The sequence below is a fragment of the Trematomus bernacchii genome, unplaced genomic scaffold (genome assembly GCF_902827165.1).
Source record: "Trematomus bernacchii unplaced genomic scaffold, fTreBer1.1, whole genome shotgun sequence".
NCBI classification, from domain to species: Eukaryota; Metazoa; Chordata; class Actinopteri; order Perciformes; family Nototheniidae; genus Trematomus; species Trematomus bernacchii.
Genome location: NW_022987564.1, coordinates 22032525 through 22053653, shown reverse-complemented (window position 1 = coordinate 22053653; position 21129 = coordinate 22032525). Strand labels below are relative to the sequence as shown.

The following is a 21129-nucleotide window of genomic DNA, read 5'->3' as shown; positions in this document are numbered from 1 at the left end:
TAATGGAAATATATTTTAATACCTGATTGTTAGATGAAGAAAGAACCAGGCATTACAATTAAAATAATCATGCTATTTCTATATATATATATATATATATATATATATATAGTGTGTGTGTGTGTGTGTGTGTGTGTGTGTGTGTGTGTGTTGTGTTTGTGTCTGGGAGCCGTGTGTGGAGGGGATTTCTCGCCGCTTAATACGTTCTTGGTTTATACAATTGTTTATTTTGAAGTATTTCCGGTTTTGTTGCATAATGCAGATACATTGACTGATCTCCGCAGAAACGAAACCCAAGGGCTGCAGCTCCATCACTTTCAGTCTGTGGAAGAGAGTGTGTGGTGTGTGTGTGTGTGTGTGTGTTTGTGTGCGTGCGTGTTTGTGCGTGTTTCATGGAAATAATTCACTCTTCCGTTTTCTGCTATAATAAAGATATTGGTGGTCTCTCAGCGTGCCCTGCATGGAAATAAAGTCCCCGCTCACTTCCTCCCAATGAAATCACTGTTTGTTACTTATTGAACAGATCAGTCCTCCTGCAGCCAGCTGTATTTGTTATTAGATGATGGCAGGTGTCATATGGATCCTCACCTTCATTTGTGAGTTAACTATTCATATTTTAATATTTATTTTCTGGTTTAAATTCAAGCATGGCTCCAGCTTCACATGCTCTCTATACATCAAATTCAAGGGCATGTGAATTACTTTCCAGGTGCTTTATAGAGCAATTCAAGGTATTTGGAATTAGATGAGCCTTAACTTGAGAGATTTGTTTTTTACGTATGACTGTTTTGTTTATGATGTTTATGCTCATGATGTTGACTCATAATATTTGGAGTCAGGTGGTTGCTGTGAAGTCACAGACAAAAATACCAAAGCTAAACTGAAAGAAAAACAATTGGCAGGACTGAATCAGAAATCCTTTATTCGTGCCACAGCGGGAACATGGTTTAATCATAATGTATGGACCCTCAGGGGGTCAGAGGGCATGACCTTGTCCCTGTGGTACGTCCTCTTCATGCAGACTGTGAGTGTTACATGCAACTTGGGGTAGTCCTTGTGTAAAACAAAATAAGATCATTATCACACCTCAATACGTTTCTGAAATAGTTCCTCAGCACAAAATAAGATTTAGATGAGATCCTGTTTAAAACAAACGTTTTGGGGGATCTTTTTTTGTTTTGGGATTTTTCACCAACGAAAACCTGAGTTATAAGAAACAACATTAAAAAAATAAACATGATTTTGCCCACCAGAACATTTTCTGTACTATTCCTTTAATCATATGACTGCTAGATTTACAGAAGGACCCATTGAGGGTCGTGACCCCAGGTTGGGAGCTACTAGAGATCTTAAATGTTATTGTATTTTTTTCTGTGGGTAACTTATTTTTGAAACATTTTTTGTTATAATTATTGAAATAGTAATATCACAACATCAATCGTAAGTTGATGTTGTGATATCAACTTACGATTGATATCGTAAATTGGGTTAGGGTTAATGTGTGGACTACAAAAAAAGCATTTATTTTTTTAAGCAAAAATCAAATGCTTAAAATGCTACCCCCATTTCAATCAGTTCATCAAGACTTTACGGTGGCCCGGAAGTGCAAGACACCACAGCATTTCACAAAACACCACAGCATTTCAGAAAACACAACAGCATTTCAGAAAACACTACAGCATTTCAGAAAACACTACAGCATTTCAGAAAACACCACAGCATTTCACAAAACACAACAGCATTTCACAAAATGCCACAGCATTTCACAAAACGCCGCAGCATTTCAGAAAACACCACAGCATTTCAGAAAACACCACAGCATTTCAGAAAACACAACAGCATTTCACAAAACACAACAGCATTTCAGAAAACACCACAGCATTTCACAAAACACCACAGCATTTCACAAAACACTACAGCATTTCACAAAACACTACAGCATTTCAGAAAACACAACAGCATTTCACAAAACACAACAGCATTTCACAAAACACTACAGCATTTCAGAAAACACAACAGCATTTCAGAAAACACAACAGCATTTCAGAAAACACCACAGCATTTCAGAAAACACCACAGCATTTCACAAAACACCACAGCATTTCACAAAACACTACAGCATTTCAGAAAACACAACAGCATTTCACAAAACACAACAGCATTTCACAAAACACTACAGCATTTCAGAAAACACAACAGCATTTCAGAAAACACAACAGCATTTCAGAAAACACCACAGCATTTCAGAAAACACCACAGCATTTCACAAAACACTACAGCATTTCACAAAACACTACAGCATTTCAGAAAACACTACAGCATTTCAGAAAACACTACAGCATTTCACAAAACACCACAGCATTTCAGAAAACACCACAGCATTTCACAAAACACAACAGCATTTCACAAAACACAACAGCATTTCAGAAAACACAACAGCATTTCAGAAAACAACACAGCATTTCACAAAACACTACAGCATTTCACAAAACACAACAGCATTTCAGAAAACACTGACAGCTGCGGTGAAACTCGAGCGATTAGAGCGATGCGAAAAAAACATGAATTAATGCTTTATTAATTCATGGTTTTTAAGGGGCTTATCTCCATGTAAATACTATGGTAGACTACCCAATATTCGCATCGCTCTAATCGCTCGAGTTTCACGGCGGCTGTCAGCTGTGTTTGCTCCTGTCATTCAAACAAGACACGCTGGAGAGGGGGCGGGGCGTATCTCCATGTAAATCCTATGGGAGATACCAACTACAACAAAATGAACATATTGACCGTGATTTAATTGTAATACACGTTTCAAAGTGATGCCGAAGTAACTACATACTGATACCGGTTAGTAAAAACCATGAATTAATGCTTTGACAAGTCTGCAGACAATACGGCAGGCGAAAAGCTTTTAAAATGCGTGTTTTCTGAATGGAATCGGATCCATTAGGCTAAACTAACCTGTAGCTGCTCCGTCCACACTCACAACAACGTCATACAGACATAAATAAAGCAGCGACTGTATTCGCCATGACATAGACAGTCTGTGGTTTATACATGTTTAACTTTTGTCCAGTTTCTGAACAGATATGAGGAGCTGTGAGCTCTGAGTGTGTGCTAACAGCTATATGTCCCAACACATCAGCCGTTAGCTGTTAGCACACACTGTGTGTGCTAACAGCTAACGGCTGATGTGTTGGGACATATAGCTGTTAGCACACACTCAGAGCTCACAGCTCCTCATATCTGTTCAGAAACGGGACTAAAGTTAAACAAGTACAAACCATAGACTGTATATGTCATGGCGAATACAGTCGCTGCTTTATTTATGTCTGTATGACGTTGTTGTGAGTGTGGACGGAGCAGCTACAGGTTAGTTTAGCCTGATGGATCCGATTCCATTCAGAAAACACGCATTTTAAAAGCTTTTCGCCTGCCGTCTTGTCTGCAGACTTGTCAAAGCATTAATTCATGGTTTTTACTAACCGGTATCAGTATGTAGTTACTTCGGCATCACTTTGAAACGTGTATTACAATTAAATCACGGTCAATATGTTCATTTTGTTGTCGAGTTTCACCGCAGCTGTCAGTGTTTACTCCTATCATTCAAACAAGACGTGCTGGAGAGGGGGCGGATCGATCAGGCTAAACTAACCTGTAGCTGCTCCGTCCACACTCACAACAGCGTCATACAGACATAAATAAAGCAGCGACTGTATTCGCCATGATATAGACAGTCTGTGGTTTGTACTTGTTTAACTTTTGTCCAGTTTCTGAACAGATATGAGGAGCTGTGAGCTCTGAGTGTGTGCTAACAGCTAACGGTTGATGTGTTGGGACATGTTGCGCTCGGGTGCTGACCAATCACGAAGCGTCATTTCTTGACTGGCAGCAAAAACAACCAATCACAGCAGTGCTTCTCTGGCTGGCTCTGTCCAATCACAAACAAGAAGTGTTCTCCCTAAAGGAATACCCTTTCCGTCCAATGTGAAATGCTGTGGTGTTTTCTGAAATGCTGTTGTGTTTTCTGAAATGCTGTGGTGTTTTCTGAAATGCTGTGGTGTTTTCTGAAATGCTGTGGCATTTTCTGAAATGCTGTTGTGTTTTGTGAAGTGCTGTTGTGTTTTGTGAAATGCTGTTGTGTTTTCTGAAATGCTGCGGCGTTTTGTGAAATGCTGTGGTGTTTTCTGAAATGCTGTTGTGTTTTCTGAAATGCTGATGCGTTTTCTGAAATGCTGTTGCGTTTTCTGAAATGCTGATGCGTTTTCTGAAATGCTGTGGCGTTTTCTGAAATGCTGATGCGTTTTCTGAAATGCTGTAGCGTTTTCTGAAATGCTGTGGTGTTTTCTGAAATGCTGTGGCGTTTTCTGAAATGCTGATGCGTTTTCTGAAATGCTGTAGCGTTTTCTGAAATGCTGCGGTGTTTTCTGAAATGCTGTGGTGTTTTGTGAAATGCTGTGGTGTCTTGCACTTCCGGGCCACCGTAAGACTTTCTCCATTCTTCTTCTTTGTTAAGTATGGAGGCATATGAGGAAAAGAAATTCCTCTCAAATTCAAGGTCACACAGGTGATTGATACACAGATTTTTTGGGTGAGAGTTCCCTTATATTGGAACCAAGGGGCCCCAACTATGACCAACAGTACAGCACAGAAGTGTGCACACACTTTTGGCCACATCCTGTTCTTATAGAGTGGTGCAGTGATGACGTGTTTTTGTTGGCTGAACTAGAAGTTAGCATTGGAAGGGGTTCCGGGGGGGGGTATTTAGGGGGACCAGGGACAGTTGTAACACTTTTTGGGTTTTCCCCAATAAGTAAACAAACATTTACATTAGGATAGCCATTTTGCTATATTATACATTCTCAATGTGTCAACTACTGAAACAATGTATTTAAGTGATTTTATGAAATAAGTACAGGTTGGAAAATGTATTTAAAAACAGTCACTCAACTGTTACAACCATCCCAGTGTACAGGGACGGTTGTAACACATGCCAGGGACGGTTGTAACACATGCCAGGGACATGTTAACATGTTAATAACGGTTACCTTTTTTCACACTACATGACAAAAATATAGGGAAAGCTGTCAAATTCTAAGGCAACAAGATTTTAATGGGGTTTCACTCATCCTCCAACAAACAATGCACAATGAACAGAACTTAAAACAGAACACCAGATGGAATTCATCTGATTCACAGTTGTGGCAGGTGTAAAAGTCACTTCCATCTGTGCAGTCCTTGTGTGCCCAGGCTTTGGCCAACAGTGCAGCCAGATCTCCTTGGACCTGGAGTAGCTCTCCAGGCACACAATGCAGTATTGAGCTTCATCTTCATCAGATGAGTCCTGAATCTTCTGCTTCTTGTTGGGTTTGGGGTTTTTGCAGAAATTCATTTTTCTCTTCGCTTTAGACTTGTTTGCGTTAGACTTTTTTTTCTCAGCCTCGAGTTGATTTTTTATAGGAGTGTCTGTGAGGACAGCGGTTTCTCTTCTTTTTCTCCCCTTTGTGGTCCGTGTTACAACCGTCCCAGGACCACCAGTCATGTTTTCGCCTGATTGCTAGCTTGACCCATATTTAGCTAGTTATATTTTTTGCTTACAAAACAGTGATTCTAATAATACTAGTTTGGATTCCTAGACATTTGACCTCAAGACAGTATCCAAAAAATACATCATATCATTTTTTAAACATTTTTTACCTCAGAAACAAACTTTTGCTGATATCTTTCACGAGAGATTTAAACGTGGCTCCTTTTTTTCACAGCGATCTTTCGATCTAACTGAGCATGTGCAGAGTGAGTTTCATCACTCTAGCTTGTTTGTGATTGGAGATATTGAAGGCGTTACAACTGTCCCGTGTTACAACTGTCCCTGGTCTCCCTACTCCACAAAAAAATTAATATTGTAAGCTTGTAAAACTTCACACCTTATTCAGGGTATCTAACCAAAGATTAATCATTGACACGAGCTAAGAGAGCCCAAAAGTGCTACAATGCTAACTAATTTCCGCGTTTTGGGACTCATTCCTGCACCTCTATATTTTTCACTCCAATATTTAGTAACATGTTAGCATCAGCCTCATAGTCTGACTTCCTCACCTCTCTTCAGGTGTTGCAGGATATCACCAATCTTCAGCCGCACCTGTTCTCCGCCCTGCCCTTGTGGTCCAGGCGGGAGAGAACGTCTCGCTGACCTGTAACATGACGTTGTGCGCAGAGCTCACCTGGTACATTGTGCGCTCCAATAAGCTGCTGCCTCTGCTGACGGTCACAGAAACTAAACTGAAAGAAATTACTGTGTCCTTCAATGCGGCAGTAAGTCGCTTCGGCACAAGTGGGGAAATGGAGAGCGGAACGCTGACTCTGCACATCCTCCAGGCAGAGGAGCAGGACGCCGGGCTTTATTTCTGCTCTGGACGCTGCTCCGGAGCTACTCATGTTAACAGAGGGATGCATCTCGTTGTTGATGGTAAGAATGTTATTTTTTCAACCTGAATATTCCCACCGAGATTTTGAAATATTGTTTTACAAGGGAGGTCATGACAGCAGCAGCACAGGACATTTCACATATAAAAATATATAAAAAACATGTCTATGAAGTGTTTTGCTCAAAATACCAAACAGATCACCCATTCTAGCCATGCCTCATACACTCAAAAAACTGACTTTTTGGTGTAGTAAAATATATTTAATTAACTGTCGTACTTTTTACATGGTAATATCAAGATTCACAAAGAACTAGAATTTCTTAAGTAACATTTTAAATGTATACACCTTTTATTCATGTAATACATTTACAGTGTGGGAGGAGTACGTTTTATTATATATTTACTCATACTATTTAAATGATTTATAGTCACTGCTCATAAACCTTAAAATACTAAGTAAATGTTAATCTAAAACCATAGTAGCTGTTTGAATCCGCGCATGCGTCTTGACAAGACAAGATACCCGCGTTTTTGGACGACGGTGCAGTTGGGTTTGCAGTTGCACATTTGAAGGCTGTTGGAGGAGCTGCATGGCTGGAAAAAGAAGTGTTGGTAAGTTATTGTCTCTCTGTTTAAGACTTATGATAATATATGTGTCTTTGTGCATAATAGCCTGATTCTTGTTTGCTTGAACCATGTTAACGTTTCTGTGCATTAGTTCACAAAGTTGAGAGATTATGTTTTAGATATGTTACGTGCTGTTAGCTAGCTAACCGTAACTGTAATTTACCAGATAATTTAAAACAACACTCACATGCATCTAAAGAAGGTTCCACGTTTTATTTCACGTCTATAAAACTAAGGTCATAACAGTTGGAATAGCATTGTCAAAAGCAGAGGAGAGGAAAAGTAATGTTAGCTGAGTTAGCGTTAGCCGCAGTTTTCCAAAGTTTACAGTAAACACACACACGGCTTAAAATGTCTTATAATTATATTGTTGTTGTTTTTTTTACAGTAAGTTAAAGTATTTTTTCTGCAGTTTGAGACCTGTAAGTTAGTGCATCACTAATTATAATCCAGTGATATAATACATATTATTGTCAAATGAGCCATTCTGCATAATGAGTACTTTTTACTTTAAGTTTATTTTGATACTAATACTTTTGAATTTTTACTTAAGTAAGGTTGTGAATGCATGACTTTTACTTGTAACAGAGTAAATACTCTGTTATAAATATACACTGTGGTATTGCTACTTTTACTTTAGTAAAATATCCACATACTGTTTCCACCAATTGTTTAATTTTTTTTCTTCAAATATTCAATCAAGTCTAATTAAGTGGAAATGTTATATTCACGAAGTTCATCTGTCTTATTTACATATCTGTCTATCAACAGGAAGCATAGCAGTACAGCAGTGAGCCAGTGGAGTCTAATTGGAGTGATTGCTCAGGCAAGTAGAGGGATATATTATTACTGTTATTCTTCACTGCGAAATGTAATATAAAATTGTGGATAAATGTTTAAACCATTGTTTTAATATTACAAATTATGTCTGTTCATTTACAGAGTGGCCTTACTTTTAAGTGGAGCGGCTGGAGCCAGTTGAGGTCTAGGGAGGAAGACAGTTGACAGATTTCCAAGCTGGTCTCACCAGGGAGAACATGTAGGACTCTTTATATTATGAGATGGTCATGCAAACATTGCAACTTCACGACATCAAAACGTTTACAGCTCATAAAGCATTATAGATTGAATCATCTACACAGCGGTCAAGGCCGGTCAATACCATGCTTGTACTCAGATTGTCCTTGTTCATTTAAAAGTTGGAGTGCTCTTCACACACATTTGTCTAGATACCGTACACAAACTGAGCAATTAGGGCAAATTCTTTCATTTTCATGTCTTGTATGTAACTTTTTCTCGGACTGGATGGGATTAAGCTGACCCCAAAAGTACTGTCACGGCCCAAACTGTGTCCCTGTGTGTCCCTGTTTGTTCCCCTGTGTGTGTGGAGGGGGTGTGGTTTCCCTTGCAGGCAGCAGCCTGATTGCACTCACCTGGCCGACCGGCTCAGCTGTCCCTCATCAATCCAATCAAGACACAGCATATCTACTCCAGTCTCCCAGCAACTCACCGCCAGATTGTTTTCTACACCAGTGGTATTGCATCCTCCTGGCTGCTCAATTCAGTTATCCTGTCTGCGTGTTATTCTGTACTTTTTTGTAATTAGTTTCTCCTTGTGCTTCCAGTGCGATCCCTCAGCCATCGGCCACCAGAGCTTCCAGCCAACCTGCCTGCTTCTTCCTTCACCATACCTGCCTGCCCTGTTCTCAGTCCAGCCTGAACTGCCTACCTCCACTCCGGACCTCCATAGTCTCCAAACCTGCCTGAGTCTCCGAACAATAAACCATTTAAACATCTTCAGTCATTGCCTGCGCCTGGGTCCTGTTTAAAACATAATCCTAACAAGTACAAGCTTTGAAGGTGAACCTGCTGCCTTAAAGACATGGAAAATGTGTTCTTCATATGTACCTTCCACTGTCCATGTTGCAATTGCTCAGTTTCAGGGAGCTGTATCAATCTCTGTGTCCCCCCTCTGCCATTTTTTTCTTTCTCCGTATAAACATTTCTCCCTCTTTCTCTCTCTCACACGGATTACAGTTGTTGCCGTCTATTCATATTCTGTTATATGTTTTTTCCCCCTCCTTAGGTAAAGAAACGTTTGTATTGAATGTTTAAAAAGCACCACTCCAAATCTATGATGGAGTAGATTTTGTATTTTTTGATAAGATAATGTTAATGTTGCATGCAGTTATTATAATGTTAATGTTGTCGGTTAATAGTGATTGAATTGTTGACAAAATAAAGTTGAATTGTATTGTGTTTTAGTTGTGTGATTTGTGCTCAATGTATATTAAATGCATAGATTATTACATTTATTAGGTAACATTTTTCAAAAGTAAATGAGTAACAATTACGTAATTAAAGTGAGTAATATAACTTCAAACAAATGAGTAATTCAACATTTTAAACAGAAAAAATATGATAAAATCTACTTATTTACTTCATAACAGTAACTATTACAGATATATAATATTTACTTAATAATTTGATAACAGTGATGTTCCTGTCCATGAAGAAAATAATTAGACTTTACTTAATTAGTTCAAATAAATATAACGTGTAACTTAAACATTAAGTAAGATTTACTTAATATTTTCACAAATGTTACGTCTGGTGATAAGTACATTTTACTTGATACTGGAAAGTAAGTTCTACTTGATATTACAGCAGTAAAATATACTTAGAAAAAGTAAGTGCAAATACTTGCTAAGATTTAATCAAGTAAATCCTACAAGTTGTTTCTTTGAGTGTATCCCTCTATTTCACTTCCTGTTTCAAAAGTGCTGATTTGGGGTATAAAGCTTTAAAAAAAATTAAATTGATAACAAATAAAAAAGGAGGGGTTTGAGCTCATGCGGGACCCGGTAGCTACTGTCTAAACCAGGGGTTTTCAAAGTGTGGGAAGGTGAGCCTCCCCTCAGAGAACATAAGAACAGTCGCGCCCCCCCTCACAATTATTATTGCTATTATTATTATTATTATTGTTGTTGCTATAATGCAGGGGTATTATTAACCAGTGGAATGCCCTTACCTACTGGCCTAGTTAAATCAAAGTGGTTACTTATTTTTGTCTGGGCAGTGTAGTTGTACACACCATCTTATTTGACTTTCTCAGGGCAGACCCCACAAAGAAAAAAATATATGTACACACGTAAGGTCATCATCTTAACAGTTTTTTATGCTCGAGTCATCCGTGAGCAGAGCATCAAGTTGGCATGCCTATTACAGCTGAATGCGGCGATTACCATCTTGTTCAGCAAAACGCCTCACAAAATATTAAGATCCAAAGCTTTAGTGCGTTTTGATTCAATGCTGAGTACAGCCACACTTGACAGTCTCTTCTCTGTCATTGTAGACCGCAAATACCTTATTCCTTCCGTGTACTTGGGTCCGAATGCTTCTCGTTTTCTGCCGCCCGTTCAATTGAAATCGCCGCCAATCACATTTCCTCGCTCGCGCCAGGGTTACAAGGCTCGCGTCTTGTGCTGCATTCACTTGCCCTCGGACATCAGGGATTTTCTCTGATAAATGTCCGATGAGCCACAACTTTTATTTCAAAACAAAGCTGCCAACTGGGGTGGCCAGACGCTGTCTCCTCTCTCACTTTAGATAACTTCACTAAAAATCGATCCATGTTGCCGCTCGCATAAAGTTAGCTGAAGTTAACGAGCTAGATTTCACTGTTTCTCTTTATTTTTTTCTCACGCTGCGCCTCCCCTGAAGCTCTCTGGCGCCCCCCAGGGGAGGCGCGCCTCACACTTTGAAAACCGCTGGTCTAAACTAAATACTGCCGTGATGAAACGCCATATCATGGATTATCAAGGATTATCTCTGAAACAGTATGGAGCTCAAAGGCTTTCTCTCTTGCCGGTTATACCACAAGGTGAGTTCCTTTTTATTTCCTGCTTCTTCACACACATGTTCTCCAGTACAGGTTAGCTCTGAGTGTTAGCGATGCTAATGTAAACACCGACCATATTACGTCCAAAACAGTCGGGCATTGTTTCTGATAGCAGCTTTCTGATAGTGCCGTGGGTCCACATTTCCGATATTACGTCATATCGGACGCAAATCTGGATCAGCTCTGTTATACCCCCGTTTTTAGAGATTTGGGTACGGAGGAAAAGAGAGAGGGTTTTATTTTCTGACGCTGCGTGAGTTCCCCGACACACCGGGGACACATATTTATCTATAAAAGACATCAAAAAGTGCATTTTGCATGATAGGTCCCCTTTAATAATGTGGATTTCAGATGTAGCCTAGTTTTATGTCTGAAGTCAAAGGTTAAAAAAGAAGCAGAGTTATATATAGTTGTTTTTTTAAGCTTTTTTTTTAAGACAATAACGGAATACACTGACAAATCAGGGTTATTGCTTCAACAAGACAAAATGTTAGGATGCCGAGGTGCAAATGGACTACAGCGGACTCAAACACTTCCTAAAACACGCTGCAGCTTCAGAAACGGTGCAAATAAAAAGGCAAATGTGCCAAAACACATGCAAATGAACAAACATTCACCAACTTGACAACACATGAGGGGCGTATACTATAAGGGTAAGGGTAAAAAAAAATTGTAAGACGCTCAAAACACAAAGGAAACCAGGGGACTAAAAAGAGCTGCACACAGCTGGCCAACCGTCACTGGAGACTTACCAAAATGTACGTATTTGTCTGCTTATTTTAACAATGTGATCGTGTAATTGCAGATCTGCTGTAAGCTAGCTATCTAAAGTAGCTAATCTAGTCATTCCACATATACTGACAAACACTTAAAGTTATTAAACAGACTCACTCTGGCAACAGAGACAGTTGTCCAGCTTTATAATCCTGAACATCAAAAAGCGCTTCGGTCCAATCTGTGACACTTTTTAGTGTCCCCTGGTTTCTGTCATGCTTTGAGTTTCTTGCAGTTTTTTTTATTTGCAGCGTTTTGTTTATGCAGCCCTTTCAGTAAATGCTGCATGTGTTGGTGAAGATTGTGTTTTGGCACATTTCTTTTTTTAATTTGGACTCTCTTTTTCTTTCTTTTTTGGCCTGTTGAAACGTTTTTGCCCCTGTCGGCCAACGTAACCAAATCATAAAGAACTGAAAAAGAATTTGAATGAAAGTTCTGAAGGTTTGAGCAAAGCAACAATTCATAAAAATGATCAGGTTAGGGTGTAAAGTTAACCATAATGACAAAATCATACTGTGATAAATAGACCCTGACATAAATGTGATTATTACATTTCTGTAGAAAGCAGAAGTTTCAGTGGTGATGTTTCTTCTAATCTGGTGGCATTGGCAAGCATCATCAGTGGTGTGTTTGCAGGAAATGTTTATTTAATTGCCACTTGGTTAGTGGTTGGCTTGAAGTTAATGTTGGCTCTATAAAGTGAGCAAGACTTCATCTCTTTAGCCTCTATCCTTTCTTCACAGGTTGATCATTAGATTAGTTTCTATTGGTACATTTGATCTGGGACTAATCTCCGTATTTAATTTGAGGATCTGCTGCACAAAAGAGGTGTATCTCCGATTTGATCTTATTAATAACCTGTTAGCTGTTCAGGACATGGCTGACTTATGGTAGGTTGATTCATAGAGTTTCTCAAAGGATAGACCTACAGTCTTTGAGCAGATTTTCATTTGGTGGAGCAGTTTTCACTTTAAAGCGGTGGACCATCACTTGTACATGTAGAATTGCAACACTGTAGAAAACTCAAAATCACAGATATTAGAAACAAAATAAAAATGTGACTACTCTTTAGACCCAAGCAGCCGGAGAAAATGAATTATTTCTCTTGTCCTTCTGCAGGTATATTTAATGTCATCTAATCTATCATTACACCAAAGTATTTACATGAAGGTGACTGATAATTGTCTTTAAATAACTACAAAGGGTCATGTTCCCCTTTACATTTTCAAAAAATATATCGTTTTCATTCATCAGTCATAACTTCCAATCATCAGAATGTATTTTCTAATTGTTTAAAGGTAGGGTGCATTAAAAAAGCAGTTTGCAAAATGTGCATTTAGTTTTAAAACGGTCAAGTGTCCCTCAAAAAGAGATTCAGCTTTTAAACATCCCTGTTTTGCACATGGAAATAACCACCAGTACCAAAACATTGCAGGAAGCAATCCTTTGTTGATTGCTCCATAGTTACCGTGGAGTCTTTTCGCACTTATCCGATCAATAATATTTCAGAAACATTGAATAATGGGAGTTATTCCAATAAAAGCCTTGAACCTTGAACTTTGAACCTTGTTCTAAAGGATTATCCAGCAGTCAGTGAACTCGTCCTGTACTTTGTGTTTCCAGGAGTGGACGGGCTGTCAGCAGGGCAGCCATGTTGGAGTGTGTGGATGTGGGTTCTTCCTGCTGTACTCGTCCTCGGCTGCATCCTCATCGCTGGACTCTGCTGGTGCGCAGGTGTGTGTTTGCTTGTGTGTGTGTGTCATGTGCGTGTGTCCTCCATCTTTGTGATTGACGGAAGGGCAATGTGTGGAAAGTGTCTCCCCCTAGTGGTGGAAAGTACTCAACACATGTACTCAAAACAACTGCTTGAGCACGAGATTAAGGTACTTGTACTTTAAGGTTTGTTGAGAACTTCATTCTGATCGGTCCATTAAGACACTCTACGGTCTGTTATTTATTTTTAGTAGACGCTTGTAAGGATAACAGACTGTTGCTATGGATGCAGTTTGGACTCAATAACACAGAGACCAGACTATTTCTTAAAGCTAAAATTATAAAATACATTTTAAATCAATATTTCATGTCAAATTATTGATTGTTTCAGTAAGTAGCTTTGTAATAAGTGAGCAAGTTGGCCATTATTGCAATTTAAGAGCGCTGTGCGAACATTATCCTTTCTTTATCATGTAGTTTTTACTTAACAACATTTATAAAACAGCGCTTTTTTACTAGTTACTTTACAGAATCTAACTATTTATACGACACCATTAATTATAATAAATAAAGTGATGCTTACACATCCCTCCAAAGTTATAATCCTACAATGTAATAAATGTGGTTCTGAAATTGGCAATAGATTATCATCCCTGAAGAGAACACATATCACCTTGTTAAATACTACGATATAAAATATGTAAGCACCTCCTATACACAGATCTGCACATCATATATTTACACAGAACTATTCAGACATACAAGAACTGGAAAAACTGATTCAAGCGCGAAACATCTGAGTGTGCCCCCCCATTAGTGGATTTGTAGTCTTATCGGATATATGGACAACAAAACTGGAAAATGAAGGCTACACTAATGAGTCAATAACTGCAATAAAAGTAATGATCTATAGAAAAAAAACTCATAAATTGACCAGGCATAGATAATGAATTCAGTTAAATGGTCAAATCATTTTGTGCAAAGAAGAAGAAAACAATCTATTAAAATGTTCTTCTTTACATTAATTACATTAATTGAATTTCACTACTTTGTCAAAAGTGTTCTCATTAGGCAGAACTAATGTCCCCTACAGTAAAGAAAAACATTATAGTTCACCACTAGATGACACCATGAATAAAACTACTTCTTTGTATTTACTGTATGTTCAATGTTTACAAAGTAAACCACAGCCAGATGTTCATTAACATTTTATTTTCTTGTAATTACACCGATCAATTGCAACACTGTTGTGTTACATAAGGTTCAAATTATAAGGCTACCAAATAAGGCAGGAAGTCCCTCAGTGAAGTATGGTTGCCATTTGAGAAAAGAAAAAAGAAAACCTAAGAATAAAGGCTGGAGTGGTTTGTTGGCTCTTCCTACAGACAACAAACACACAGGAACATTAACCTGATTTCAGAGGGAGAGAGAATCATCTTTGTGAGGTTTTTAGTTTGTATTTAAGAACACTCAAGGTTAAATGAATTCCCAGGGTAACTATAAAGAAGTGTGTTTAAGCTGGGTCAGGCCTGCCTCAGCAGCAGCCCGTACGGGCGGATGGACTCCTGCACCATGGCCCTCTTCTCCACATCGCTGCAGTCTTTGGGGACGTAGACCAGCCAGGTGTTCTCCCTCTGGCACTCCTTTCTCTTCTCCGGGTTGATGCGGTTCTGAAGAACCACTTTGTACGTCTTCCCGTCCACTTTGGACTTGAACCTCCGGCAGTACTTCTCCGCCATCTTGATATCTGGGGTGGAGTACACCCCTTGACCCCTTGTCTCCCCGGTGACCAGACTGGCTGCGGCGGCATCCAGAAACTGTGGCGTGTCTTCGGGGTTTCCGCCGTGGGACAGGATGACGCCGAGGGAGCCGTCCATGTTCTTTGCGTGGTAGGAGACTGGCCAGGAGTCTGTCCCCTTCCCCAGCCAGACGTCGTCATCGTACTTCTTGGTGACCCGCAGGGCGAAGCGCTTCCACCCGCAGGGCCGGATGTACGGCTCCCCGCCCCGCAGGAACGCCTTGTTACCATCCTGTAGGGGGGCAGAGGAACATGCTATTATGCTACATGCTAATCGCAACATTTGCTGCATCACTTCCTCCCTCACTCTCTCTGTCTTTCCTTCCCTCCCTTGCTAACTTCCTCCCTCACTATCTCACCTATACTCACTCCCCCCCTTACTGACTCACCTTCTCCCTCCCTTGCTTATTACCTCACTTTCCTCCCTTACTTACTTACTCGAACCCTGGTCCCTCACTCTTTACTTTCATTCGCTCCCTGGCCCCTGCAGAGTACATGTGAAAGTGTCTTAGGCGCCGTTTACACGAGGAGAAAACTGCTTGTATCTGCATAGTTTCGCGTGCGTATAGCCCTATTATTTACACGAGGCCGATAGAAACTGACCCCACAAACGATAACGGGTCCCAAGGTGGATAGATTTGCAAACGAAACTCTCTGGGGGGTCAACCGAGTCCGTGTAATCACCTCTATACGAATATTTCCTGAAAAAATAGCGAAAAAAAAAAAAAAATAGCACCTCTCCTGCTCACTGCTGTAGCAACTATCAAAAATAGCTGTGTTAATTAAACGCACAAGGGGTTCTTGAATGAAATAATATTATAAAAGGCAAACCAGAATAGTTAACGCCCAATATACTCCTTAAACAAAATAAACAGAGTCAGATTTCATGCATTGATCCATTATATTGACAAAGGAGGATCTCACCCGGTGTTTGTAGAGAATATCTCTCTTTTCTGAGCGGGTCCTCTCCACGGAGACGTCGGTCGATGCAATATCCACAGATTCGGTTTCTTTCAGTTAACTTCACCTGTTGCATTTATCCATATGCTGAGGAAATGACTATATCCCGCTGAATACCAGCAATCGCCACACACACTTCCTCCTGTCAGTAGCTACTGCTAGTGCTACTGCTACTGACCATGCTACAGATATTAGTGCAAAAATCTACAGCTCCTCTACCACAACCATCAGCAACAAGTGGACATGGAGAATTACATGAACTACATGTTGCTAAATACACGGCGGGGCATGAACAGAAGGGTAGCCATGGCAACATTGCGGCGGGGGCTGCTGGGGCTGCTCTTCTTCGCTGCTTTTGGTGTATTTTGGCGGAAGTTACAGCGCCACTTACAGTCCCGGCATATGTACTACAGCGTTTCCAGCGGCCTCGTTTGAACAGACACGTTAAATGAAACTAATGCATGTGAACGGAATACTTTTTTGAATACGCATACTGTGCATAAACGCAAACGGTCCCGTGTGAGCGGGGCCTTACTCCTGGAGTGTGATAATTAACCCTACATTCTCCTGTGTGTGTGTGTGTGTGTGTGTGTGTGTGTGTGTGTGTGTGTGTGTGTGTGTGTGTGTGTGTGTGTGTGTGTGTGTGTGTGTGTGTGTGTGTGTGTGTGTGTGTAACTTTCCTAACTTCCTCCCTTCCTCCCTACAGTAAAGCTACATGCTCAAGCAAAAGACAAACACATTCAGTCATGACTTTAGAGAGGCGAAGTCCCTCCCTTTCCGGGGGACCCCCATGGGACCTTATTTTGGAAAAATTATGTATTGAAGTCAATGGCGAGAGAAAGATTATCTTTCGATCCCGTTTGAATTGTGCCAGGGATTACACATATGATGTTTGTCAATTTAAAAGATAATTTTGCAAGTCAAAAAAATTAAAATGTGTCGTAAAACTGTGAAGTAACACATTTTGTTGTGTGAAACGCTCAATGAACTACATCTCTGGTCTCGCACACGTCACCAACACCAAGATGGCCGTCACGTTAGCACATTTCACCTCTTTCTTTCAGAATGAGGCGAAAAGTGAAAATCACTACAAGTCTGGGCATGTTGAGAGCTGTACATACACACAAGGGGAGTTAGTCGGTTTCGTAAGAGCCAGCATGCGGGACCGGTTTTACAAGGTTTCGGTGAGTAACACGAGTGTAATGTGTAACGTTAATGACATAGCTTACGCGACTCTGGGATTTGTAGTCTTTCTAGTTGCATATTTTTCATAGTCTTATATTTCAACAGTTTTACGACAAACTGTGACTTTTTTGACATGGAAATGATTTTTTAAGATTGACAAACATCATAGGCCTATGTGTAATTCGTGGCACAATTCAAACGGGATCGAAAGATAATCTTTCTCTCCCCATTGACTTCAATACATAATTCTTCCGAAATAAGGTCCCATGGGTCGGAAGTAGAAGGGCGGGACTTCGCCTCTCTACAAATCAGGGGTGTCAAACTCAATTTCATCGCGGGCCACATTAGAATTATGGTTGCACTCAAAGGGCCGGTGGTAACTTTAAGACTATATAAATATACATAGATAAATATACATAATAAATATAAAATAATGTATTATTTTACAATATTTCCTCTGCATTGGATTATTATCGGATAGGGTAATAACTTCATAATTAACTATGTCTGAAAGCAGAAGTCTAGGGAAAATAATTGCAAGTCTCTTCATTGTGCATGTCACACAATGAGATGCATTGTGGGACATGTAGTTTATGGGCAACGTTCTCCTGTAAAGCGGCACACGTAACATTATTAATAAACTTATTATATTCTTTGCAAGCTCTTGTGGGCCACATAAAATGAAGTGGCGGGCCGGATTTGGCCCCCAGGGCCTTGATTTTGACACCCCTGCTATAAATACTCTATCAGGTCAGTCAATCAATCAATCAATCAAAGTTTATTTATAGCCTAATATCATACATTTTACATTTTTCTCAGGGGGCTTTTCAGTTTATACAGTAGGCCTATATGGATACTTAATCCGTCATTTAATAATATCACCGGTATTCTACATATTAGTTTAAAATGAAGGAAGAGATTAATTAAAGGAGAGTTTCACCTTGATGTTGGAGAAGTCGTAGTCGTACTGCGGGTGGAAGAAGTCCTCGGGGTTGATCTTCAGTTTGGTCCTGTGGCTCTCCTGGGGCCCTTCCGTCAGAGCGGGGGGGGAGCTGTACAGGTCCTCCCCGTCCAGGTCGTGCAGGGATAGAGACCCCAAACTGGGATACTCCAGGGTTTTAAAGCCTTCCTGCTTGTAATACTCCTTGAGGGCCACGATGTTGACGAAGTCCTGCGGAGTGAGCGTCGAGGCCCCGCGCTCCACGGAGCAGCCGGAGAGAGCCGACAGGGCCTCCAGGACCAGAGAGTCCGCCATGGGGGGGGAGGACCGCTGCCCGTGGGAACAGATCCGTCAAATACAGTCTTTTTCTCTTCTCTGTTTAGGAGAAAGGGTAGAAAGGTAAACGGCGGAGCTACCGTCTGCTGCTTTGACAAAAACAGCTGGCCCTGCTTTCACTTTCGTTTTCCCTCTCTATATATAACTCACTGACTGGAAGCTGCTGGGCTCACAGTACACCGGATCATTCACCTCTATATTATGGTGCGTGTGTGAACGCACCATTAGGACTTCTCAATTATAATCCTGGTTAGAGAAGTTTCCACAAACAAGGAATGGGCTTTATTAGTGCAAAACATTAGTAAGAGAATTAAAAAATTCAAATATCTCAAGTATTACAAAGATCAGAGACATAAATATAGAATTGAATAAAATACTATAAAAAAAACAAAGATATTGAATAAAAGAAAAACATGTTTTAAAAAAATACAATAACAATGGTTCAAGGACAATATATAGAATAGGAGATTTAAAAAAAAATTATAATCTAAAAAAGATACAAGGAACACTAACATGACGGGAAGAAAAGTACAAAAATATATACAAAAAGGCATAAGACACAGAAATATAGAATAGGAAAAAAAACGGTAAGAAAAGGTACAAAAGCATGATTATAGAACAGAAAAAAAATTCATAGCAGTAAAATATTTAAAAAAAAACAAGATAAATAGAGGTAGTAGACACGTTTAAAAAAACAAAACAACTATAAACAGGTATGAGACAACTAAAAATAGAATACAAGGAAACAAATGGAAAAATACAATTTACCAAAAGACAACAAAATTGACATGGCAAACCTTTTAAAAAAAATAGCATTAAAAAGGTACAAGACATACATATATAACAGTACAACAATTTGAAGAAATACTGGAACAATCCACAATATGCTGAAACAAATGTAAAAGCTGTCTTAAAAAAATAAGTTTCAGAGTCATTGAAAATATGTTAAACTCAGTCCTATTTAAACTTGATTAAAACAGAAGATTTGTTTGGCAAATCAGTTTGGCAGGTGTTGTTGAACCCTCCCCCTCTCCTTGTGTTCAGGTACACCGGCTGTTTGCTGCTGTTGTCCAACGAGTCAAAAGGTCACAGAGGTCAGTATGGTGACATGTCAACAGTCCTCTTCTACCTCTTTTCCCCTTTTTTTGTAAATATTTCTGCTAAATGATGCTGTATATGGATCCACACAGAGGTTTCAGCTACTGTCTGACTGCTCCCAGTGCTGATATTTTGTCCCTAAAATCAAATACATATACAAATATCTACATTAATAGGCAAAATAAATACACATTATGTAAATCCAATTCATGCATTTTGCAAAATAAAGTAGATTTTCAAATGGATTCTTAACGGTATCTGCTTCAATATTGATTAAAAACAGTATGTATCGGACACCTATTTGCTGTAGCCACTTGATACCAATCCTATGGAAGCCCTGAGAGGCAAGTATCATAAGATTTAAAAAGGTATTTCCAAGTTACTTTAAAAACCAATGTCTTCTGTAAAATAAGCAGGGAAACATTGTCAAAAATGATTTTAAGAGTGTTTGTTGTTGTAATACCCATTTTGGCCGAAAGAGGGTAGAGTACACTGTGTTTTAATTTGTCCATTAAGTCTAAACCCAGATTCCTGTTCCCTTTTTCACAGATGAAAACTAAATGTAGATAATTTAAATGATTATCCTTGCAAAGCTTCGTTTCACCTATTCTTAGATCATGAACAAAATAAGTTAAACTATTTAGATCAGACTTTGAAAATTGAAAATCTCACATCCCTCTCAGGGCTTCCGCACATATAGTGATACTATTGATCTGATATGAATAAACGTTTCAAAGTAGGAGAATTCAACGTGGTGTTACAGAGTGGAGCTTCATTTGTTTTCTGTCTCTGCAGGAAGTGTCTATGCACTATTCCAGTCTGAAGCATGCAGACAAGCCCCGCCCTACTGGCCAAGGAGGATCAGGATTGGCAGAGGAGAACGTCATATATTCAGCGGTGTTTAGTCGCAAGAACCTGAACAGATAACTTGACCGCAGATGGAACGGCTCTTTTTGTTTCAGTATAGAGCCTTGTGGAAAATACATATTTTTGTAAACATCCTGGGAGCTAGCTTCGTCCTGGTTCCTATGACTTGAAGCCAATAGGATTGTTCTTTTAAATGTTATGATATGATAGGATATGATATGTTATTTCAGAAAACCACGGAGCCCTGGAGGGTTCATAGAGAGAAAAATACTTTTTATTAATTTGTGTGCACGAGATGTAATTCGTGGCCTCAATTTAAATAAAACGAGGCCACGTTTTATTAATTTGTGCGCACGAGATGTAATTCGTGTGCACGAGATGTAATTAGTGTGCACGAGATGTAATTCGTGGCCTCAATTTAAATAAAACGAGGCCACGCTTTATTCATTTGTGTGCACGATATACTTTCTCGTGCACACAAGATACTTTCTCGTGCGCACAAGAT

At 39.6% G+C, this 21129-nt stretch overlaps 2 protein-coding genes across 4 annotated transcripts; one reads left to right on the top strand and one right to left on the bottom strand.

Annotated features, from left to right (window-relative positions):
* Positions 1-434: 434 nt before the first annotated feature.
* LOC117478221 lies at positions 435-21107 on the top strand. Of its 3 annotated transcripts, none has more exons than XM_034125173.1 (5): positions 435-596; positions 6116-6466; positions 13351-13461; positions 19704-19753; positions 20553-21107. In XM_034125173.1, the coding sequence occupies exons 2-5, from the start codon at positions 6199-6201 to the stop codon at positions 20682-20684; spliced, it is 561 nt and encodes a 186-aa protein (XP_033981064.1). In that variant the 5' UTR covers positions 435-596; positions 6116-6198; the 3' UTR covers positions 20685-21107. The 3 variants fall into 3 exon arrangements, with proteins under 3 accessions (XP_033981064.1, XP_033981063.1, XP_033981062.1); XM_034125172.1 differs by having other exon boundaries at positions 6107-6466; XM_034125171.1 differs by lacking the exon at positions 435-596 and adding an exon at positions 943-1024 and having other exon boundaries at positions 6107-6466.
* LOC117478220 lies at positions 14636-18792 on the bottom strand. The gene is made up of 2 exons (XM_034125169.1): positions 18324-18792; positions 14636-15470 (listed from the first exon to the last, which is right to left on the bottom strand). The coding sequence occupies exons 1-2, from the start codon at positions 18636-18638 to the stop codon at positions 14964-14966; spliced, it is 822 nt and encodes a 273-aa protein (XP_033981060.1). The 5' UTR covers positions 18639-18792; the 3' UTR covers positions 14636-14963.
* Positions 21108-21129: the final 22 nt, after the last annotated feature.